This window comes from Oncorhynchus tshawytscha, linkage group LG24 (genome assembly GCF_018296145.1).
Source record: "Oncorhynchus tshawytscha isolate Ot180627B linkage group LG24, Otsh_v2.0, whole genome shotgun sequence".
Classification (NCBI taxonomy): domain Eukaryota; kingdom Metazoa; phylum Chordata; class Actinopteri; order Salmoniformes; family Salmonidae; genus Oncorhynchus; species Oncorhynchus tshawytscha.
The window spans coordinates 3,596,439-3,622,506 of NC_056452.1; the positions used below are offsets into that span (position 1 = coordinate 3,596,439).

Here is a 26,068-nt window from a genome sequence, read left to right on the forward strand (position 1 = left end):
TGCTTTTTCTACCTGTAACCGGCAGGTTCGATCAACCTTATTCATGGTCAGAATATGGTGTATCTGTAGACACACCTCCGCCACACGTTCATTTCTTTGATCTCCACCCAAAACGAATAGCGGATGAATAGCATGTTATTCTCATGCTTAAGTTCAAGGTCAGAATACGTGTGGAGAGAAAAGTGCATAGAAAGGGAATTACATCCCATTGAAGCACACATAACTAGACTCCTAATGACCATGACCTAGGTCTGTGTCACGGTCATGTTCATTAGGGAACGTAAAGGAAAATGTTTTAAAACGGAAAATGAATGTTTCTTATTATTAAGTTCAGGTTGTCATATTTTCTGTTTGGTGCCTAATGGTCTGTATCCTGGTCAATGTGGAGGTGATCTACCTGGTGTCAGCTTGGGAGATGTTTGTTTGATCCCAGGTCAGAGAAAACTAGATGAGTTCTGCCTCCTTCCACCCAATTCACTGCAGAGAGCTTGGGCTCAACATGACCAATGACCCTCATGACTTTGTAAGCACTCTCAAAGTCATTGATCAGTGACCCAAAGTGTGTCGACACTACTGAACATTTCTTTAGTGTGTGTCACATTCCCCTAATGTTCCCAAGAACTCTAAGACATCATGCCACAATGACTACCACCCTATGAAAGGCTTTGAGAGGCTGGTTATGACACACATAAACTCCATCATCCCAGACACCCTAGACCCACTCCAATTTGTGTACTGCCTTAACAGATCCACAGACAACGCAATCTCAATTGCACTCCTTACTGCCCTCACCCACCTAGATAAGAGGGATACCTAGGTGAGATTTCTGTTCACTGACTAATGCTCAGTGTTCAACACCATTATCCCCTCCCAGCTCAGGACCCTGGGACTGAACACCTCCCTCTGCAACTGTGTCCTGGACTTCCTGACGGGCCGACCCCAGGTGGTGAGAGTAGGCAATATCACCTCCGCCACACTGACCCTCAACACGGGGGCCCAACAGGGGTATATGCTTAGTCCTCTCCTATACTCCCTGTGTTACAAATACACAGAGGCTTGTTGTGCAATTAAACTGATCGTCTTTACTTCAGATCAACATGTTCACAACTTGTACAAAACTCACTCATCCCATCCTCACACCTCCGTTCACACACAATGTGCCTGATACATATTACTGAACACAGCACAACACCATGGCCACGACTGCGTGAACATGCACGACTCCAACACCATCATCTAGTTTGCTGACTTCACAACGGTAGTAGGCCTGAACACCGGCGATGATGAGACAGCCTACAGGGAGGAAGTCAGTGACCTGGCAGTGCCGGAACAACCTCTCTCTCAACGTCAGTAAGACTAAGGAGCTGATTGTGGACTACAGGAAACGGAAGGGCGAACATGCCCCCCATTCACATCGACGGGGTGGCAGTGTGTCGAGAGCTTCAAATTCCTCAGTGTCCAAATCACAGACATAAAATGGTCCACTCACACGCGCACAATCATGAAGAAGGCGTGACAGTGCCTCTTCCCCCTCAGGAGGTTGAAAAGTTTTGGCATGGGCCCTTAAATCGTCAAAACGTTCTACAGCCGTACCACTGAGAGCATCTTGATTGGCTGCATCACTGCTTTGTATGGTAATAGCACTGCCCTAGATCGCATTGGCGCTACAGAGGATGGTACATTACTGGGGCCGAGCTCCCTGCCATCAAGGACCTCTATAAATCGTTAAAGACTCCATCCACCCAAGCCATAGAGTCTCTGCTTCCGCACGGCAAGCGGTACCAGTGCATCAAGTCTGACACCAACAGGCTCCTGAACAGCTTCTATCCCCAAGCCATAAGAGTGTTAAATAGCTAACTAAATAGCTAACAAAATTGCTCAACAGACTATCTGAGTTGACCCTGAGTTGACCCTTGACCCTCGCTATGCACACTCACAGGGCCCTACACACTCACGCACACTGACACTCCAACACACACAAACACTCACTTCATAATTTGCTCACACATATGATATGCACATACATTTATACTGACTCTACACACACACACACCCACTCACAAACAATCATCATACACTGAGTGTACAAAACATTAAGAACATCTTCCTAATATTGAATTGCACCCCCATGTTGACGCCAATGCGTCCCACAGTTGTCAAGTTGGCTGGCTGTCCTTTGGATGGTGGACCATTCTTGATACACACGGGAAACTGTTGAGTGTGAAAAACACAGCAGTGTTGCAGTTCTTGACATAAACCGGTGCACCTGGCACCTGCTACCATACCCCGTTCAAAGGCACTTCACTCTCTGAATGGCACACATACACAATCCATGTCTCAAGGCTTAAAAATCCTTCTTTAGCCTGTCTCCTCCCCTTCATCTACACAGATTGAAGTGGATTTAACAGGTGACATCAGTAAGGAGTCATAGCTTTCGGCTGAACACAGGGCATGGGTGTCTGTGGTGTCTGTGGTGGCTATCCCACTGGGCACAGCACATCGTTTCTGTCTATGTCATGTTTTGTACATTCAGTGTACAGGTTGTCATCGACCAAAAATATCAACCAAACATTTATCCACACTGAAACGATGTGGTGTGCCCAGTGGGACATCACCAGCCACCACAGACACCCGTGCTCTGTGTGAGTCCCAAATGGTACCCTATTCCCTATAGTGCACTATTTTTGACCAGAGCCCAGACAATGTAAACATCCCAAATGTCACCGTATTCCCTATTTTATTTTTTTTATTTAACCTTTATTTAACTAGGCAAGTCAGTTAAGAAGAAATTCTTATTTTCAATGACGGCCTAGGAACAGTGGGTTAACTGCCTGTTCAGGGGCAGAACGACAGATTTGTACCTTGTCAGCTCGGGTGTTTGAACTTGCAACCTTCCGGTTACTAGTCCAACGCTCTAACCACTAGGCTACCCTGCCGCCCTATATAGTGCAATGCTTTTGACCAGAGCCCAATGTAGGGAATAGGGTGCCATCTGGGATGAAATCAATATGAACCACTCAGTACAAGAACCACTGAGACGTCTACAGCCACAATGTAGAATTGTCGTCCTCCATAAAGCAGACGTTTTTATAATTAGCCAACTCTTCAATACGCTTGGTGAGGCAGTGTGCTGCATGTTAAGATAATGTGCATGTTTGAAGTGGCTCCCGGTCTGACACTGCTATCAGACCGGGATAATGAGTATTGGAGTTAGGGCGTTTTAGTTCCCCGGCCTGACTGCCTTACTGTCTTCAGACCAGTAATTTGTTTCTCTGATATGCTGGTGTTTTTTTCCCGAATCAGTCCAATGACAGACTTTTATTCAGGATGAAATTTTAAGGGAGCAATTATAGACTTTTTTTTGGGGGGGGGTGCTCATCACAAGTATAAGATAAGACAATTAATAAGTTAAAGTATAAGAAAACTTCTAAGTATAAGGGCTCTATTTTAACAAACCTAACACAATGGCAAATCTAAGGTTGTGTCAGATATTTTTTTTTGCTGTTTCTAAGCCATTATTATGAGAACAGTAGCTGGCGGAAGTGCAAAGGGTCTGGATTTTGATGAATAAACCAGTTGTAGGTGTGAAGAGAGCTTGGCCATGGCTTAATACTGCATACATTTGTCTCAAGTTGTGTAGGTTAAACCTTGACTTAACTAGGCAAGTCAGTTAAGAACAAATTCTAATTTACAATGATGGCCTACCAAAAGGCAAAAGGCCTCCTGCGAGGACGGGGCAGAGATTTTTTTATTTTTAAACAACACACATCATGATAAGAGAGACACCACAACATCAAGAGAGACCTAAGACAACAACATAGCATGGCAGCAACACATGAGAACGCAGCATGGTAGCAACACAACATGACAACAGCATGGTAGCAACACAACATGGCAGCAGCACAACATGGTAGCAGCACAAAACACGGTACAAACATTATTGGGCACAGACAACAGCACAAAGGGCAAGAAGGTAGAGACGCAAAGCAGCCACAAGTGTCAGTAAGAGTGTCCAGGATTGCGTCTTTGAATGAAGAGATGGAGATAAAATTGTCCAGTTCGAGAGTTTTTTGCAGCTCGTTCCAGTCGCTAGCTGTAGCGAACTGAAAAGAGGAGCGACCCAGGTTCATTTGTATTGATACTACAGTTTATTAAATAGCATAGGCTAAGGTAACCAGTGATAGCAACAATAAAAAATAAAAACATCCAGTGTTTGCTCAATATGTCTGGAATGTTGACAGGCAATATTGTTGTAATTAGCTTCAATGAGTATAGGCCTTTGCTCATTGCACTTCTCCTCACAAAAAATACTAGGCTCCTGTAAATTGTATTGTATGTGAGGCACATTCTCAATAAGCAAGATATAGCCTACCTTTGATATGGCATTATAGTACTGAACATTTTGAGCATGTCTTTGGCAACCGGACAAGAGACGCTCTTTGGAAATGGGGATGGATTCAAGCCGAATGGAGTATGTACTGCAGGTACTGTAGGCCTATTTCAATTGTAAATAATGCAAAAGCCTCATGAGTAGACCATTTAGAAACATTTCATGGATAGGCTACTTGGCTAATGCATGGCCAGGATAAGAAAGGCTGAGATGAAAAGGAATATCTGTACACTCAGGATTGATGCAAAATGTTAAACTTATATTTGCTGATCTTTCGGTGATCAGACCTTCATCAGAGCATACAAAAACACACAATGACAGAGGCCACATATAGCCAACGTGCATCAAAGCAATCAGGCATTCAGATTGAAACTCATGTCCATAGGGTGAGTAGGAGGAGGAGGGGGAAGGTGTTAGCTGACCAGTGGTGGCTATACAGCAACCTGATGGTATGAGGAGGGAAGCTATTAGCCATTCTTCCAGTTTGGAAGCCTCGTTGATGAGGATGGGGTACGTGTCCAGCCTGGTTCCTCCCGAAGTCCTCAATTAGCTCCTTTGTTTTGGGATAGGTTGTTTACCTGGCACCACACTGTCAGTGTGCCTACGTCCTCCGTGTAGGTAATCAGGCTTATTACTATTGTGTTGTCAGTGAATTGGAACTGTGTGAACTTTGTGAGGCCACCCAGTCGTGGGTATACAGGGAATAAAGAAGGGGACTGAGGACGCACCCTTCTGGTGCCCCCATGTTGAGAATCAGTGTTGAGGAGGAAATGTTGCCTACCTTCACCACCTGGGGGCAGCCCGTCAGGAAGTCCAGAACCCAGTTGCATAGGGAGTTCAGACCCAGGGCCGTGAGCTTTGTAATGAGCTTATATGGCACTATGGTATTGTAGACCGAGCTGTAGTTGATGAACAGCATCCTCACATATGCATTCCTTTTGTCCAGGTGGGTAAGGGCAGTGCAATGGTAATTGTGTCGTCCGTGGATCTGTCAGAGCGGTAGGCGAATTGGAGAGGGTCGGGAGGGAGGGAGGGAGGAGTTGATATGGTCTTTGACTAGCCTCTCGAAGCTCTTCATGATGACGGAACTCAGTTCTACTGGGAGGTAGTCATTCAGTTCATTTACTTTCCCTTTGTTGTGCACAGGGAATCTAGAAGCAGGTGGATATAGCGTCCTGTGCTAGGGAGAGATTGAACATATCAGAGAACACAACAGCCAGCTAGTCTACACATGCTCTGAAGGCACAGCTATGGATGCTGTCTGGGCCAGCAACCTTGCAAGGGTTAGCACCTTTGAAGGACTTACATATGGCCTCAGTGGAGACTGTGAGTGTGTAGCCCACATTGTCATCGAGGGCACTCCTCAGCAGCTCAGGGTCATTGTGCTCGAATCATGAGAAAAAGGTGTTTAGCTCCTCCGGTAGGGTTGCGTTGCATTGGTGACCGCGATGTGACTGGCTTTCTTTTTGTTCATTAGGAGCCCAGGGCCACATAATCCTTGTGTGTCCGACCCTCTGAAATGCTCATCCACTTTGTCCCAATGCTTTTGTTTCGCAATCTTGATCAATCTGCGTAGGTCGTATTTGTACTGTTTAACCAAACTATTGTCCCTGGCCACCTTGCCCTGTTCATAAGCAGCATCTCTCTCTTTCAGTTCTTACAAGGCTGCTATCAATCCACGGTTTTTGATTCAGGAGCATTTTGAAAGACATTATCGGTATCACGTCTATGGATTTTTTGATGCGGTGATTGAGTATGAGTATTCATTGATGTTATCTCCAGAGACGACCCGGAACATACAGTGCATTCTGAAAAGTTTTCAGACCCCTTGACATTTTCCATATTTTGTTACGTTATAGCCTTATTCTAAAGTGGATTAAATTTTTAAAAATGTCCTCATCAATCTTCACCCAATACCCTATAATGACAAAACGAAAACACGTTTTTTGAATTTTGGGCAAATGTATTACAAATAAAAACCAGAAATTCCTTATTTACATAAGTATTCTGACCATTTACTATGAGACTCGAAATTGAGCTCTGGTGCATCCTGTTTCCATTGATCATCCTTGAGATATTTCTACAACTTGATTCGAGTACACCTGTGGTGAATTCAATTGATTGGACATAATTTGGAAAGGCACACTCCTGTCTATATTTTTTTTTTTAATTTGACCTTTATTTAACTAGGCAAGTCAGTTAAGAACAAATTCTTATTTTCAATGACGGCCTAGGAACAGTGGGTTAACTGCCTGTTCAGGGGCAGAACGACAGATTTGTACCTTGTCAGCTCAGGGATTCTAACTTGCAACCTTTCGGTTACTAGTCCAAATGCTCTAACCACTAGGCTACCCTGCCGCCCCAGAGTATAAGGTCCAACAGTTGACAGTGCATGTCAGAGCAAAAACCAAGCCATGAGGTTGAAGGAATTGTCCGTAGAACCCCGAAACAGGATTGTTATCGAGGCACAGATCTGGGGAAGGGTACCAAAACCTTTCTGCAGCATTGAAGGTCCCCAAGAACACAGTGGCCTCCATCATTCTTAAATGGAAGAAGTTTTGAACCACCAAGACTCTTCCTAGAGCAGACCACTGGCCAAACTGAGCAATTGGGGTTGAAGGGCCTTGGTCAGGGAGGTGACCAAGAACCCGATGGTTACTCTGACAGAGCTCCATTGTTCCTCTGTGGCGATGGGAGAACCTTCCAGAACGACAACAATCTCTGCAGCACTCCACCAATCAGGCCTTTATGGTAGAGTGGCCAGATGGAAGGCACTCCTCAGCCTCTGTTCATAGGAGTCTTCGATCATCCACCGGAGGGCAGAGAGGGGAGTGAGCGCCTACTCCAACTACGGCAGGAGGACCAGAGAAGTACCCCTCATCTTCCTTACAGTGGCAGCATCCATCGGATGGAATGAGCCGGTGCTGCGCACCTTATTCAGAAGAGGATTGCGCAAGGAGGTACAGATGGAGTTGGCATGCCAGAGAGGACACCCTCTCATTGGACTCACTCATCACAATGGCCATCCGCATGTATAACCTCCTTCGTGAGCGTCAGCACTCCCATCGCCTCTCTCCCTCCTTCATTGACCGATCTGAGAAATGTGAAATGTGGCAAACGGTCGCAAAGTTCAAGGGGGCCGAATACTTTCGCAAGGCACTGTATTTGCTTAATGCGCCAAGAGGTTTTCCCAGCATACAACATATCACATGGGTAACATAAGATGTAAATAACATTCATTGTGTTACATGTAATAAAACCTTGAATGTTAAACCTTTTACCAGACCAAAGTCAGAGCTTTTTACTGTATTATTACACTGTGCTTAATTGCCACAGAGATGATTGCCTTCTCTGAGAGGCGCAAGGAGGGTTTGTTTGGGACCAGAATTAAGGTCGCTCTAACAAGTTTCTTGTGGACGTTCGGATCCTTGTTTATAAAAAAGAGGGGGGGGGGATCTTTAAATAGCTGGCTCAGCGTAGGATCAGATGTAAGTAGATGCCAGTGCTGCATCACATAATTATGTTATCAATCAGTATATGCTTTATAAATAAATGTGGTTATACATGTAACAGATCAGTTTTTCTTGTTTTCACACTTTTGCCCAGCAACTCTTGGCGCAGGTTGAAGAGTGCAGTGCAGCACGCTTCCTCCACGCCCTGGGAAGATTAATCTCTGTCGAATAAGGGCTGTTTCATGGCTGCAGCCCTGTAGATGTCAACATCAGTGGGATTGGCACTCGTTTTTAAGTGCATTAGGATGCGCACTGTTAGCTATCTTAGTCTGAAAATCACGGCTAGGTTCGGGCTTAAGTTTCCTATAGAAATATGAATCATACAGCTGGCGATAGGCTTCGCCGACCTTTATAGGCAGGTTTAATCACAATTTGGTTATGCTCGGAAAGTTCATTGATAGCTTTCATCATGGCTAAGACTGTGAGGTACACTACCGGTCAAAAGTTTTAGAACACCTACTCATTCAAGGGTTTTTCTTTATTTTAACTATTTTCTACATTGTAGAATAATAATGAAGACATCAAAACTATGAAATAACACATGGAATCATGTAGTAACTAAAAAAAGTGTTTTATGTTTGAGATTCTTTAAATAGCCACCTTTTAACTTGATGACAGCTTTGCACACTCTTGGCACTCTCTCAACCAGCTTCATGAGGTAGTCACCTGGAATGCATTTCAGTTAACAGGTGTGCCTTCTTAAAAGTGAATTTGTGGAATTTCTTTCCTTAATGCATTTGAGCGAATCAGTTGTGTTGTGACAAGGTAGGGAGCTATACAGAAGATAGCCATGTTTGGTAAAAGACCATGTCCATATTATGGCAAGAACAGCTCAAATAAGCAAAGATAAATTAAATTCCATCAATACTTTAAGACATGAATGTCAATACGTAAAATGTCAAGAGCTATGAAAGTTTCTTCAAGTGCAGTTGCAAAAAACATCAAGCGCTGAAACTGGCTCTCATGAGGACCGCCACAGGAATGGAAGACCCAGAGTTACCTCTGCTGGAGAGGATATGTTCATTAGAGTTACCAGCCTCAGAAATTGCAGCCCAAATAAATGCTTCACGGAGTTCAAGTAACAGACACATCTCAACATCAGCTGTTTAGAGGAGACTGTGTGAATCAGGCCTTCATGGTCGAATTGCTGCAAAGAAACCATTACTAAGGATGCTGATAAAAAAAGAGACTTGCTTTGGTCAAGAAACATGAGCAATGGACATTAGACTGGTGGAAATTTGTCCTTTGGTCTGGAGTCCAAACTGGAGATTTTTGGTTCCATCCGCTGTGTCTTTTTGAGACGCGGTGTGGGTGAACGGATGATCTCCATGTGTATTTCCCACCGTAAAGCATGGAGGAGGAGGTGTTATTGTGTGGGGGTGCTTTGCTGGTGACACTGTCTGTGATTTATTTAGAATTCAAGGCACACCTAACCAGCATGGCTACCACAGCATTCTGCAGCGATACGCCATCCCATCTGGTTTGGGCTTAGTGGGACTATCATTTGTTTTTCAACAAAACAATGACCCAACACACCTCCAGGCTGTGTAAGGGCTATTTGACCATGAAGGGAAGTGATGGAGTGCTGCATCAGATGACCTGGCCTCCACAATCCCTCGACCTCAACCAAATTGAGATGGTTTGGGATGAGTTGGACCGCAGAGTGAAGGAAAAGCAGCCAACAAGTGCTCAGCATATGTGGGAACTCCTACAAAACTGTTGGAAAACTATTCCAGGTGAAGCTGGTTGAGAGAATGCCAAGCGTGTGCAAAGCTGTCATCAAGGCATAGGGTGGCTACTTTGAAGAATCTCAAATCTCAGATTTTTTTAACACTTTTTTTTGGTTACTACATGATTCCACATGTGTTATTCCATAGTTTTGATGTCTTCCCTATTATTCTACAATGTAGAAAATAGTATAAATAAAAAGTGGGTGTATCTAAACTTTTGACTGGTTCTGTATGTATTTACACCCCCGAGTCAATACATTAAGGAAGCACCTTTGACAGTGTTTACAGCTGTGAGTATTTCTGGGTAAGTCTCTAAGAGCTTTCCACAGCTCTATTGTGCAGCATTTGCCCAATATTATTTTCATAATTCTTGAAGCTCTGTCAAATTGGTTGCTGATCCTTGCTAGACAACCAATTTCAGGTCTTGCCATAGATTTTCAAGCAGAATTAAGTCAAAACTGTAACTCGGCCACACATTCACTGTCTTCTTGGTAAGCAACTCCCTCCAGTGTAGATTTGGAATTGTGTTTTAAGTTATTTATTGTCCTGCTGAAAAGTGAATTAATCTCCCAGTGTCAAGTGGAAACAGACTGAACCAGGTTTTCCTCTAGGATTTTTCCTGTGCTTAGCTCAATTCTGTTTATTTTTTATACTGGAAAAACTCCCCATTCCTTAACAATTACAAGCATACCCATAAGAAGATGTAGCCACCACTATGCTTAAAAATATGGAGAGTGGTACTCAGTAATGTGTTGTTTTGGATTTGCCCAAAACACAACCCTTTTGGTAACAATTTACTTCATTCCTAGCATCATAACACGTTATGCCACAGTTATAATGATGTCAAAATATGTCATAACAGCTGACATAACGTGTTATAACCTGGCATAATATAGTCATAACACTGTCATGACTTCTATATTTAGACCTGTTGTGAGATATATTGCCTTATTTTACGGCCGGTTATGACACCTACATAAGTGTCAAAACACGTAAAACCTAGCACAGAAGGCAAAACATTCCATTACATCATAGCCTACTTGTCAACAGTATTTTTTATTTAATAACATTTTATGAAATTGACAATATTAAATTATCATTATCATTTTCTTAGTCCCAGCAAAGTGACACAGGCGATGGTCATAATGCTTTATGACAGTGTCACGAAGTGTATTTTCTCGAAGTTATTCAAAATACAATGAAATAAAACACTGGAAAATAATGAATTACAACAACAACAAAGGATTGAAGAAACTAACGTTCAAACTAAAGGAAACTTCCTGCAGATAAAAAGCTGATTTGAATAAATGTGGGTTTTGACACTCTTATCTAGGCATCATAACTAGACATAAAATAACACAATATACAGTATGTCACAACAACTGTAAATATATGGGTCATGACAGTGTTATGATCATATTATGACAGGTTATGACAAATTATGTCAGCTGTTATGACATATTATGACATGATTATGACTGCGCTATAATGAATTATGAAGCTACACTATACTTACAAAAGTTTGTGGACACTTGCTGACAGGTGTATAAAATCGAGCACACAGCCATGCAATCTCCATAGACAAACATTGGCAGTAGAATGACCTTACTGAAAAGATCAGTTATTTTCAACCTGGCACCATCGTAGGATGGGAGTCAATTTGTCAAATTGTTGCCCTGCTAGAGCTGCCCCGGTCAACTATAAGTGCTGTTATTGTGAAGTGGAAACGTCTAGGAGCAACAACGGCTCAGCCTCAAAATGGTAGGCCACACGAGCTCACAGAACAGGATCGCCGAGTGTTGAAGCACATAAAAGTTGTCTGTCCTTGGTTGCAACACTCATGATTGAGTTTCAAACTGCCTTTGGAAGCAATGTCAGCACAATAATTGTTAGTCGGCAGCTTCATGAATGGGTTTCCATGGCCTAACAGCCACACAAAAGCCTAAGATCAGTAAGCGCAACGCCAAGTGTAGGCTGGAGTGATGTAAAGCTCGCTGCCATTGAAATTGGGAGCAGTGGAAATGCGTTCTCTTGAGGGATGAATCACGCTTCACCAGCTGGCAGTCCGACAGATAAATCTGGGTTTGGCTGATGCCAGGAGATGCCATCGCTACCTGCCTCAATGCATAGTGTCAACTGTAAGGTTTGGTGGAGGAGGAATAATGGTCTGGGGCTTCTTTTATGGCTAAGCTCCTTAGTTCCAGTGAAGGAAAATCTTAACGCTACAGCATACAATGGCATTCTAGACGGTTCTTTGCTTCCAACTTTGTGGCAACTATTCAGAGAAGGCCCTTTCCCGTTTCAGCAAGACTGTAAATAGTCTAGGTGCTGTGGGTAAGGTGGAGTCAGGCGCAGGACACAGAGATGAGTAATAATAGTAACTTTACTCAACAAACAGTCTTCTATCAAGGAGAACGAATATCCAGAGCACATTAACGAGACAACTTGACAACAATAAACACGCACAAAACAATGATGGAACCAGAGGGTTAAATAGGGAATACATTTTAACGTAATGGAAAGCAGGTGTGTACAATCAAGACAAAACAAATGGAAAAAGAAATGTAGATCGATGGAGGCTAGAAAGCCAGCGGAAGTCGGCAGAAGTCGTGACAAAAGCATTACCCCCGTGCACAAAGCGAGGTCCATACAGAAATGGTTTGTCGGGATTGGTGTGGAAGAACTTGACTGGCCTACACAGAGCCCTGACCTCACCCCATCGAACACCTTTGGGATGAATTGGAATGCCAACTGCAAGCCATGCCTAATCGCCCAACATCAGTGCCTGACCGCACTAATGCTCTTGTGGCTGACTGGAAGCAAGTCCCCAGCGCAACATTTCAACATCTAGTAGAAAGCCTTCTCAGAAGAGTGGAGGCTGTTATAGCAGCATAGTGGTGGCCAACTCCATATTAATGCCCATGATTTTGGAATGAAATGTTTGACGAGCAGGTGTATACTTTTGGTCATGTAATGTAGGTGTCAAGTAAACCACACTTTGTATTTAGGACAAAAAGTGAATGGCTTTGATGCATTTTTTGCAGTTGTACTTTAGTGCCTTGTGAACAGGATCCATGTTTTGGAATATTTTTATTCTGTACAGACTTCCTTCCTAGTATTTTGGAGTAACTGCAATATTGTTGATCCATCCTCAGTTTTCTTCTATAACTGTTTTAAAGTCACCATTGGCCTTGTGGTGAAATCCCTGAGTGGTTTCCTTCCTCTCCGGCAACTGAATTTAGAAGGACGCCTGTATCTTTGTAGTGACTAGGTGTACTGATACATGCTCAAGGGGATATTCATGTCTGCTTTTTATATTTTTACCAATAGGTGCCCTTCTTTGTGAGGCAGTGGAAAACCTCCCTGGTCTTTGTGGTTGAATCTGTGTTCGACTGAGGGACTTCAAATACTTGTATGTGTGCAGAATATTTGAAAGCACTGTGTAAAACGGGTAAATTACCAATCCTGGCCCCATGGCTGGACTGATAATTCAGGATCAATTTCGCCTTTTACAGTGCCTTCAGAAAGTATTCACTGACTTTTTCCACATTTTGTTGTGTTACAGCCTGAATTAGTAATTTATTAAATGTAGATGTTTTTGTCACTGGCCTACACACAATACACCATAATATCAAAGTGGAATTCAATTAAATGAGTTACATTTGTAGGTAAAGCTGCGTTGAGTACATTGGCCACATTTGTAATTACCTTCCGGAACCTTGTCCAAAAAAGTTTACCTTTTCTCTGGTGGGTAATCAGATTTAACCGGAATATCTCTCACGTTTGGGGGTCTTTTAAAACCCATTCAGTGGGGAGAACAAGTATTTGATACACTGCCAATTTGCAGGTTTTCCTACTTACAAAGCATGTAGAGGTCTGTAATTTTTTATCATAGGTTCACTTCAACTGTAAGAGACGGAATCTAAAACAAAAATCCAAAAAATCACATTGTATGATTTTTAAGTAATTAATTTGCATTTTATTGCATGACATAAGTATTTGATCACCTACCAACCAGTAAGAATTCCAGCTCTCACAGACCTGTTAGTTTTTCTTTAAGAATCCCTCCTGTTCTCCACTCATTACCTGTATTAACTGCACCTGTTTGAACTTGTTACCTGTATAAAAGACACCTGTCCACACACTCAATCAAACAGACTCCAACCTCTCCACAATGGCCAAGACCAGGGGGCTGTGTAAGGACATCAGGGATAAAATTGTAGACCTGCACAAGGCTGGGATGGGCTATAGGACAATAGGCAAGCAGCTTGGTGAGAAGGCAACAACTGTTGACACAATTATTAGAAAATGGAAGAAGTTCAAGATGACGGTCAATCACCCTCGGTCTGGGGCTCCATGCAAGATCTCACCTCGTGGGGCATCAATGACCATGAGGAAGGTGAGAGATCAGCCCAGAACTACACGGTAGGACCTGGTCAATGACCTGAAGAGAGCTGGGACCACAGTCTCAAAGAAAACCATTAGTAACACACTATGCCATCATGGATTAAAATCCTGCAGCGCACGCAAGGTCCCCCTGCTCAAGCCAGCGCATGTACAGGCCCGTCTGAAGTTTGCCAATGACCATCTGGATGATCCAGAGGAGGAATGGGAGAAGGTCATGTGGTCTGATTAGACAAAAATAGAGCTTTTTGGTCTAAACTCCACTCGCCGTGTTTGGAGGAAGAAGAAGGATGAGTACAACCCCAAGAACACCATCCCAACCGTGAAGCATGGAGGTGGAAACATTCTTTGGGGATGCTTTTCTGCAAAGGGGACAGGACGACTGCACCGTATTGAGGGGAGGATGGATGGGGCCATGTATCGCGAGATCTTGACCAACAACCTCCTTCCCTCAGTAAGAGCATTGAAGATTGGTCGTGGCTGGGTCTTCCAGCATGACAACGACCCAAAACACACAGCCAGGGCAACTAAGGAGTGGCTCCGTAAGAATCATCTCAAGGTCCTGGAGTGGCCTAGCCAGTCTCCAGACCTGAACCCAATAGAAAATCTTTGGAGGGAGCTGAAAGTCCGTAATGCCCAGCGACAGCCCCGAAACCTGAAGGATCTGGAGAAGGTCTGTATGGAGGAGTGGGCCAAAAAGTGTGTGCAAACCAGTATCAAATACTTGTTCTCCCCACTGTATGTGGGTGATATTTAAAAATAGGTTTCAATTGAGGGTCAATATCAATAATGTACCAGTGCTTCCTGATACTGTCCTTAAATGCCTTTCCCAATGGTGAGTATTGGGTAAAGCATGATGGGACATGTTCTGATTTTTCTTTGACTTTTGGTTGAAGGCTTTTCAACTGTGTTAAACCTTCAAAAAGACAAACAAGCGGACAAAGTTTGAGCGTGATACTGCGGACTACAAGGAGTAGAAGGTATATTTTTGGAGGGATGGCCGGAGACTGGAGTGCTGGATTGGCACTCCCCCACAAGCAAGCTGGAAGGGTATATGCCAGCCCAGCCATGATCCTAGAGGGCCATTAATGTGGCGATCAACCAACTCCCTCACATCTGACTCCAGTGACCAATCCAGAGCCGGAACTTCTTCTTTTTGGGGGAATCCCGATGGACGACGTCATCGTATAGGCCATCATCACGACCACCGACAACCCTGCGTCCCCGCAAGAAATGCAGGAGAGGACTACGTACGAAGACGGTAACACCCGAAATCCCCACACCACACATGGAGCAAAAGACACACCTGTTGGACAGGTTTATTACCGTATCTGATACATGTTCATCTGCCCTACGTAAGGGATCATTTCCCCAACATCTCAGGCCAAGGATACAGTTATAGACTTTCAAAAGTTTCCTCAGTTTGAGATTGGCTAAATTCCCTATGCACTTGCCAATGTTAATCTATTGAACTATATTAGTAACCAGACAGGAAATAGTGCTAATGTTTTTCCCATGGATAACCTGAATGACAATGAACCTGACTCTCGCCCTGAGGACATGACAAGGGAAAATACATATTTTAAGAGGAAAAGCACATTTTTACCACCTAAAAGACAACCCTCGAAACATATTGCCGCCTAGATAAGAAAGATGTACATAATCTCCTGGCTAAGAAAAAAAATAAGGTATTCCACAATATGTCCAAAGCAGAGAAAGAATCTCTTATGGAACTGAAAAATAAAGGACCAAACTAATCAATTCAAGTCTCTGAAAAAATGTATGAATGGAGGGGAAATTACAAAGACCAAATGAGTTTATGAAAGTTGACTGCCCAACCACACCTGTATTAATACTCTCTACCCAAAATTCACAAGAGCATGACACCACCTATACCAGGCAGGCCCACTGTGAGTAGTAATGGATCTCTGACAGATAATATCTCTACCTTTGTAGACCATTTTGTGAAACTCTGGGCGATCTCCCTCCCCACGTATACTAGAGACTATTGATTTTATACATTTTTGGAAATCTGTGGACCATATACCTGAAAATTCTATTGTGTACTTTTGATGTTACCAGTCTATATACTAACATCCCCCATCAGGGCGGCCTAGAGGCCCTCAAGTTCTACCTCAATGAACGTCCCCCTAATGCTCTGACCAGCACCAATTGTACTGTGGACTTGGCTGAACTGGCACTAACCCCCAACTATTTTCTCTTCAGAGGAGACTTTTTCCTCCAGGCAAAAGGGACAGCGATGGGGAGCACTATGGCTCCTAATTATGCTCTCCTATATCTAGGAATGTTTGAAAAACAGGTGGTGCTGAATTCAGACCTTAACCCTTTTCTCCCCAATATTCTCCTAATTCAGAGATATTTGGATGACATTTGTGATCTATACAGGCGCCCAGGAAGAACTTTTGGAATTCCCAGATGCAGACCACATCGAATAAACAATAGTTTAATATCCCAACAGGGGCAGGCAATAGACAGGTCAAGGCAGACAGGGGTCAGTAAACCAGAGGTGGGGCAACAGTACTTGGCGGCAGGCAGACTCGGCATCAGGCAGAGGTCGGTAATCCAGAGGTGGGCAACGGTACAGGTCGGCAGGCAGGCTCAGGGGCAGGCAGGCTCAGGGGCAGGCAGAGTGGTCAGGCAGGCGGGCTCAGAGTCAGGACAGGGTCAAAAGCAGGAGGTTGAGAAAAGAGTAACTGGAAAAAGCAGGAGCTGAGACACAAAACTCTGGTTGGCTTAAACAAACACGATGAACTGGCAACAGACTAGCAGAGAACACAGGTCTAAAAACACAGTGGATAATGGGGAAGATGGGCGACACCTGGAGGGGTGGAGACAATCACAAAGACAGGTGAAACAGATCAGGGTGTGACACTTACCTAAAGACCAAATCCAGTTACTTCTCATTTTGTACAAGCTGGACATCCTATTAGCTCTCTGTGATACATTGGAATAGAAATGGTCCAGATGTCACACAGAGGAGGGGACATTGAGAGGAAACTTCTTCAAAGGGAATCTTTCTGGATCTACAGGCTGAACACACTGTCTCCTCTTGGCCTTAATGAGGAGTTTGACTTGAAACTGTTTCTAGAGTTTCAATATGTCTAAATAGTTGTTGTTTTTTATATCCAAATTGAATATTGTATGTATATTACTGTAAATATTGATCACATTCCCTGTGTATGATCATATATTTTGATACATTGAATGTTAATATTGTGAAAATATATATTTTTAAGAATTTACCTCCTGTTTCAGGAAGTGATGCCACTGAGTACTGCCCCTATACGTAGTATATAGGACCTTCCACCCCCACCTGGGATTTGGATGCCTGATGAAGACCTAAGGGTCGAAACGTTGTTAATAAATTTCACCTGGGAGCATGAGCAGCAGTGTTTTCCATGAGTTTGCCTACAACTCCAGCTCCTGCGGAAAGTACCTGGATGTGCGTATGTTCTTATTAAATACACTTTGGATGGTGTATCAATACACCCAGTCACTGCAAAGATACAGGCATCCTTCCTAACTCAGTTGCCGGAGAGGAAGGAAACCGCCCAGGGATTTTGCTGTGAGGCCAATGGTGAAAACAGTTAGAGTTTAATGCCTGTGATAGTAAAAAACTGAGGATGGATCCACAACTTTGTAGTTACTCCACACTACTAACCTAATTGACTGAGTGAAAAGAAGGAAGCCTGTACAAATCACAATTATTCCACAACATGCATCCTGTTTGTAACAAGGCACTAAAGTAATACTACACATTGTTTTGCAAAACAATAAACATTTTGTCCTGAATAGAAAAAGTGTTATATTTGGAGCAAATCCAATGCAACACATTACTGAGTACCACTCTCCATATTTTCAAGCATAGTGGTGGCTGCATCATGTTATGGGTATGCTTGTAATCGTTTTTCAGGATAAAAAAGAAACGGAATGGATTTGAGCACGGGCAAAATCCTAGAGGAAAATCTGGTTCTGTCTGCTTTCCACCAGACACTGGAAGATTAGTTCACCTTTCAGCAGGACAATAACCTGAAACACAAGGCCAAATCAACACTGGAGTTGCTTACCAAGAAGACAGTGATTGTTCCTGAGTGACCAAGTTACAGTTTTGACCTAAATCTGCTTGAAATCTATGGCAAGACCTGAAAATGGTTGTCTAGCATTGATCAACAACCAAATTTGGCAGAGCTTGAAGAATTTTGAAAAGAATAATGAGCAAATGTTGCGCAATCCAGGTGTAGAAATCGCTAAGACTCACTGCTGTAATCACTGCCAAAAGTGTATTGACTCATGAATGCGTATCTAACATGAATACTTATCTAATGAATATATACTGTATGTGTTTTATTTTTCATATATTTTTTTACAAATGTTAATGTTGTTAGTATTTTGTGTAGATCGTTGACAAAAAATTACAATTAAATCCATTTTAATCCCACTTTGTAACACAACAAAATGTGGAAACTTACACTGAATCGCTTGATGCGTACAACCCCTGGACTGAGTTGGAAAACACAAAGTGGTTAGATGGAAAAAAGGATCAGATGTCATCAAAGACTAAGTACCACAACTGAATATATCCTCAAGGTCAATATCATGATTTGTGTCTATTCCCTGACTATAACAACTGTTTCTTTCTCCCTCCAGCCCTATGACTGTGCGAAAGGGAAACAAGCGCCTGACCATCTCCATCCAGGAACACATGGCCATTGACGTCTGTCCCGGGCCAATCCGCCCCATACGACAGATCTCTGCCTACTTTCCCCGCCTCTCGCCCACTTCCTCCGTCTCTGAGTTGAATCCAGCCAATCCATCTGGGTTTCCCTCCACGCTCAGCCCCAGCAGCGGAGGAGGGGCAGTAGGGGGAGGAGGAGGGGGCGGCGGTGGCCTGTTGTCCCCACTGTTGGCGGGGGCAACGGGAGACGGCGGAGGGGGCACGTTGTCGGCCATGGGTAGCATGGACACATCAATCGAGATTGACAGCTGTGACAGCGATGACAGCAGTGAGTGGAAGGGTTATGGAGTGGAGTATCAGAGTGGAGCAACAGGGTAGAGTAATGCAGTACATACCCAGGGTCGAGTAAGTGGGTCGCACAGGGTGGAGTAAGTGGGTGTAGAAACACAGTGGAGTAAGAGGGTAGAGTAATTGAGTGGAGTAATGGGGTGGACTAACAGGGTGACGTAACAGAGGGGAATAACAGAGGGAAGTAATAGGGTAAAGAAACAGAGTGGAACAACGGGGTGGAGTAACATGATGGAGTTAACAGGGCGAAATTACAGAGTGGAGTAACAGAGTGGAGTAACAGAGTGAAGTGACAGAGTAGAGTAACACGGAGTGAGTAACATGGTGGCGTAACAGAGTAACAAGGATAAAGTATCAGGGTGTAAAACAAATGAAGTAACGTGGTTGAGTAATGAAGTGAAGTAATGCGGTGGAGACCAGAACCATAACATAGATTTGTGGGATAAGGGAATCATACATTAAAGTCGTATTTCTGTTACTGTCTTTCAGCCGCCTTGGGGACATTGGAGTTTGACCTGCTGTATGAGCGAGCCACCAGCTCCTTACACTGCACCGTAATCAAAGCCAAGGTAGCTACACTCAAACCCCCAGTCTCAGAGAAACTGTTCTCTCCAAGCATCTCTCTCTATCCTCCACCTGCCACTAGTGGTGGAAAAAGTACCCAATTGTCATACTTGAGTAAAAGTAAAGATACCTTAATAGAAAATGACTCAAGTAAATTGAAAGTCACCCAGTAAAATACTACTTGAGTAAAAGTCTAAAAGTATTTGGTTTTAAATATACTTACTGTAAGTATCAAAAGTAAATGTAATTGCTCAAATATACTTAAGTATCAAACGTAAAAGCATAATCATATCTAATTCCTTATATAAAGCAAACCAGATGGCATCATTTTCTTGTTTTTTTAAATTTACGGATAGCCAGGGGCACATTGGTGGACTCACTGTTTAGTGAGTGAGTAGTACTTTAAAGTATTTTTTACTTTACTTTACACCACTGCCTGCCACCCTATTTTCTACCCTCAGCATGGAGCTCCCTTTCTACCCCCCAACTCACCTCTTGTTTCAAAACACAACACACCAGCCCACTCCTCTCTCTCCCCGTGTTGGGCAGATTACTTGAAAAATGTAGTCTGTTACTGATAACAGTTACACGACAATGAAGTAATCAGTAATATAATCCTTTGGATTACTCAAAATGACTAACGTAATCTGAATACTTTTGGATTACGTTCACTTCTATCACCCCGACATATTTGAAAATGTTTTAAAAGTTTGTACCTAATGTAGCATTATTTAATTTAATAATATGACTATTTCCAAATTGGGGACTTGTGTGAGAGCATGACGTCCTATAATTCACTAATTTACCGCCTGGTGATGGCCAGCCAAAACTCCAACATTTCAAAGCGCTTGTTCACTAAAAGCACATTGTAATCCTTTTCAAAATTTCACAGTATTATTCCAACCTCATAGCGTGGAAATATATATAAACACAGGTAAATCAAGTTTTTGAATGCACCGGGCCTTTAATCTAACATGTCCAAGCAGGAATGCATGATTCCGGGTATTTTTATTTGAAACTTTAAACAGCGATTGTCATGAATGTTGGGTTTGACAATATTAGGCAATTGGTGCTACAATTTTATTATCGAAACAGGGTTCCAGACTTTTCTTTTCTTTTTTTCACTAGATTAGTGTCTACATCTCTTTGGACACTAATATTCCATAGGTTAATTCATTTGGGGGCTAATTCAGCACCTGAGGAAGTGGTTAGTTAGATAATATAGCCTTGCCCAGCTTTCCCCAAACTTGGTCCTGAAGACCCCGAAGCGGTGCACATTTAGTTTTTGCCCCAGCACTACATAGCTGATTAAAATAATCAAAGCTTGATGATGCGTTTATTATTTGTTTCAGCTGTGAAGAGTTGGGGACAAAAAAAACCTTTGGGGTCACCGGGACATAGTTTGGGAAACGCCAGCCTAATATTTAGGCTACTAATAGTTAGCCGTGTAATTGATATCAGTAAATGTAATGAATAGGCCTATGTACTCACTCAACTTGAATGGCTGACGTGAGTACCCTTTGGTCAATATTAAGAGTTGATAAATAACATTCTGACCAAAAGAAAGTTGGGACCCTCTTCTCTTTTACAGTAACAACAGTTGTTGCTTTCAAGACATTGCGCAATAAATAAATCGCAAGAAAAACAATCACAACAAAAATGATCCCGCAATGGAGCACATGAGAGAGAGAGAGAGAGAGAGAGAGAGAGAGAGAGAGAGAGAGAGAGAGAGAGAGAGAGAGAGAGAGAGAGAGAGAGAGAGAGAGAGAGAGAGAGAGAGAGAGAGAGAGAGAGAGAGAGAGAGAGAGAGAGAGAGAGAGAGAGAGAGAGAGAGAGAGAGAGAGAGAGAGAGAGAGAGAGAGAGAGAGAGAGAGAGAGAAAGTGGACTGCTACAAAGCAGTCTGATTGACCAGAAGGCCAGGTGTAAAATGTTTTGGAAGTCTTCCCTATTCATTCAACCAGTTTGAATACAAAAGAAGCCATCCACCGTTGATGGGCAATCAGCAGAACACTATGATATTTGAGAGCATGTTAGAATCTTGAGGGTGCTCTAAATGACAGCAACGCTGACAAAGTTTTATCAATTTTCCCTCTTGATACTAAGGAATCCCAAATGTAGTCAGCTGTTTTTAAGAATGTAACTGTAATCAGATTTTTTTTGTATTTGCGCTGATTATAGTTACTTGACATTTGCATTCGGATTACGCAATCCCCGTTACATGTAATCCTGTACTACCCTGTCCCCTCCCCCTCTACCATTATTATCCTCTACTATAGTAAAATAGATTTTTGGTGAGGTTTCATAATGAATTGTTCATATGCCCACCCGTGTAGGGCTTCGACTGTGCACAATCGATGTTGTCAGTTGGACTTGATTGTCACGGCTTTCTTCTGTTGAAGGAGAGGCGGACCAAAGCGCAGTGTGGTTATTGTGATACATCCTTAATGAAGATGATAAATGAACAATATACAAAACAAGAACTGTGAGAAAAAAAACGAAAACAGCCCTATCTGGTGTAACAAACACAAAGACAGGAACAATCACCCACAAAACCCAACACCAAACAGGCTACCTAAATATGGTTCCCAATCAGAGACAATGACTAACATCGGCCCAAACACAGAAACAAGACATCCAACATAGAATGCCCACTCAGATCACACCCTGTCCAAACAAAACATAGAACATACAAAGCAAACTATGGTCAGGGTGTGACATTGATATTCTCTCTCTCCTCCCCACCACATGCTCTATCCCCCCTCTTTCTCCCTCTCTCTATCCTCTTTTTTTCTTTCCCCATCCCCCTCTACCTCCAAGGGTCTGAAGCCGATGGATTTCAATGGCCTGGCCGATCCTTACGTCAAGCTGCACCTGCTCCCAGGAGCCTGCAAGGTCCACTGTTGTTATTAGCACACATTACATACAGTATGTTGATATAGCCTTATCATCAAACGTCACATTTATTTTGCACTTATTAAGAGTTTTTACACATAATCGTTGTTGGAGTAGGGAAATCCCTTGCCACTGGTTATTTATTATTGACACGGTTATCCTGTACCATGAAATGTTTCCCAAATAGGTTGGCACTTTGCCCATTAGGGCCAATGTAAATGGGTATGGGTTGCGGTTACTGTTTTAACCCTGCTTTGTTGTGATCTTCAACACTCCCAGGCGAACAAACTGAAGACCAAGATCGTGCACAACACCCTGAACCCTGTGTGGAATGAAAGACTCACCTACCTGGGCATCACAGAGGAGGACATGTACAGAAAGACACTCAGGTAAGTGTTATACTTGGGCAGGGTTGAAAAGTAGATTTAAGTTGTCCAAAAATTGTCATTTTAATCCATAGAGACGTGAAGGAGAAGCTCGTCGGATGTTGATCTCTTCTCGTATCCCCTTTCCCTATTCATTCAATAGGATCTCTGTGGACCTAGTCGTAAAGATGTGTCATTTCACTTAGAAAGTGTTTTACCTAATATTGTGGCATAAACACAGCCAGTCGTGATGTTTTCATCTGATTGTCAAACCATCACTTCAAAGGGCTCCTTTGCTATACTACCTATGCACATTCATCCACTCACAACATGTTTCCAGTGGTGATTGGAAAGAGACATCTGATGCTGCTGGAGGACGGTCATGACCTGGAATATGACATTTTAATGCAATTGGCCTAAGAGCATTTTTGACCTCTATTGGATGTAGAAACTAAGTGACTTGTTAGAACTAATTCTGAAAAGAATATTGTCACATTATTTTAGATTGATTCCCGAGTGGGGCAGTGATCTAAGGATCTAAGGCACTGCATCTCAAGTGCTAGATGCGTTATTACAGACACCCTGGTTCGAATCCAGACTGTATCACAACCGACCTTGATTGGGAGTCCCATAGGGCGGCACACAATTGACCCAGCGTCGTCCGGGTTTGGCCGGTGTAGGCCGTCATTGTAAATAAGAATTAGTTCTTAACTGACTTGCCTAGTTAAATAAAGATTAAATTAAAAATGTAAAAATACTTGAAACTGTCAGTTTGTCGTCTGTCTGTCTGTCTGTCTGTCTGTCTGTCTGTCTGTCTGTCTGTCTGTCTGTCTGTCTGTCTGTCTGTCTGTCTGTCTGTCTGTCTGTCTGTCTGTCTGTCTGTCTGTCTGTCTGTCTGTCTGTCTGTCTGTCTGTCAACTGTCTGTCTGTCTGTCTGTCTGTCTGTCTGTCTGTCTGTCTGTCTGTCTGTCTGTCAACCCTGTGACACTCATCTTTTCTCATTGAATGTAATGCATTAACAATAACGTCTACCATATGACAGTCATCTTTTCCCATTGAAAAAAACACCTACATTTTCCCACTGAATGCAATGTATTGACAAAGACAATATATTGTCATGTTTTCCTTTTTCCAAAACAGGCTGTAACGATAAATAATGCTTTAATAGGCTACAGTTTTCTTGACCTATTGTGATAGGCTTTTACTGTTACGGTGTACCCCCACTATTTATTTTGCTGGGACATCGTACTGGACGTACCGCCTTACGTTCACCGCTGTACTCTGGGCTCCCTTTCTATTTCTGTCCTTTTTGCTCTCTCTCTCACTCACTCACACAGACAGACAGACAGACAGACAGACAGACAGACAGACAGACAGACAGACAGACAGACAGACAGACAGACAGACAGACAGACAGACAGACAGACAGACAGACAGACAGACAAACAAACAAACACACACACAAACACACTTTCTTTTTCATTTCTCAGTGTCTGTATAACTCTCATCTGCATGTTTTGTCAACCCCTTTTCTGTCTTCCCCTCCTCTCTTCCCCTCCCCTCCCTCCCTCTCCCTCACCGCATCCCTTCACTATCACTCACTCCCTCTCTCTCTCTTTCTCTATCTCTGTCCCCTCCATCTCTCGCCCTCCCTCCCTTCCCTGCTCCTCCCTCCCTATCTCCCTCTCTCCCTCACTCCCTTCCGCCTTCCCTCTCTCTCTTCAGCTGCAGTGACAGATTGAGGTCGGAGTCATCACCAGGGGGTATTTAAGTTCATTGACCCCTCCCCCAGAAGTGACGAAAGCCTCAGATTGTTCGTCTGGGTGACTTCAAGCCGCACGTGGGAGACACAGTTGTATAGAATAGACTATCAATCTCCTGCGGGAAATTAGATTGTCACCAGCATGAGAGAAAATGTCTGCATCGAAAAATAGTGCCCTATGTAGGGAATAGGGTGCCATTTTGGCACTTTAATAAATCATATATATATATAAACTCAGCAAAAAAAGAAACGTCCCTTTTTCAGAACCGTGTCTTTCAAAGATAATGTGTAAAAATCCAAATAACTTCATAGATCTTCATTGCAAAGGGTTTAAACACTGTTTCCCATGCTTGTTTAATGAACCATAAACAATTAATGAACATATACCTGTGGAACTGTCGTTAAGACACTAACAGCTTACAGACGGTAGGCAATTAAGGTCACAGTTACGAAAACTTAGGACACTAGAGGCCTTTCTACTGACTCTGAAAAACACCAAAAGAAAGATGCCCCGGGTCCCTGCTCATCTGCATGAACGTGCCTTAGGCATGCTGCAAGGAGGCATGAGGACTGCAGATGTGGCCAGGGCAATAAATTGCAATGTCTCTACTGTGAGACACCTAAGACAGTGCTACAGGGAGACAGGACAGACAGCTGATCGTCCTCGCAGTGGTAGACCACGTGTAACAACACCTGCACAGGATCGGTACATCCAAACATCACACCTGTTGGACAGGTACAGGATGGCAACAACAACTGCCCGAGTTACACCAGGAACGCACAATCCTTCCATCAGTACTCAGACTGTCCGCAATTGGCTGACAGAGAATGGACTAAGGACTTGTAGGCCTGTTGTAAGGCAGGTCCTTACCAGACATCACCGGCAACAACATCACCTATGGGCACAAACCCACAGTCGCTGGACCAGACAGGACTGGCAAAAAGTGCTCTTCTCTGACGAGTCACGGTTTTGTCTCACCAGAGGTTATGGTCGGATTCGCGTTTATCATCGAAGGAATGAGCGTTACACCGAGGCCTGTACTCTGGAGCGGGATCGATTTGGAGGTGGAGGGTCCGTCATGGTCTGGGGCGATGTGTCACAGCATCATCGGACTGAGCTTGTTGTCAATGTAGGCAATCTCAGGGAAGACATCCTCCTTCCTCATGTGGTACCATTCCTACAGGCTATATAATAGTATTTATATACATCACAGAAGACTGAAATGTATTTTGAAAAACATAATTCCACTTTGACATTATGGGGTATTGTGTGTATACCAGTGACAAAAAAAATCACAAATTAATACATTTTACAAAGCAAAATGTGGAAAAAGTCAAGGGGTGTGAATACTTTCTGAAGGCATTGTATAGAGATGAATGAGATATATTGATGCATGGACATTA

The 26,068-nt window shown here is 43.2% G+C and overlaps 1 protein-coding gene across 5 annotated transcripts in view; it reads left to right on the plus strand.

The window, feature by feature from the left end:
* LOC112223850 (double C2-like domain-containing protein alpha) overlaps nucleotides 1-26,068 on the plus strand; it is a 71,249-nt gene that overhangs the window by 11,593 nt on the left and 33,588 nt on the right. For all 5 annotated transcript variants that reach the window (XM_024387126.2, XM_024387128.2, XM_024387129.2 and 2 more), the window contains 4 exons: nucleotides 18,705-19,060; nucleotides 19,570-19,649; nucleotides 22,463-22,537; nucleotides 22,817-22,926. In XM_024387126.2, coding sequence (XP_024242894.1) covers nucleotides 18,705-19,060; nucleotides 19,570-19,649; nucleotides 22,463-22,537; nucleotides 22,817-22,926 — 621 coding nt within the window. The remainder of the gene's footprint in view (nucleotides 1-18,704; nucleotides 19,061-19,569; nucleotides 19,650-22,462; nucleotides 22,538-22,816; nucleotides 22,927-26,068) is intronic.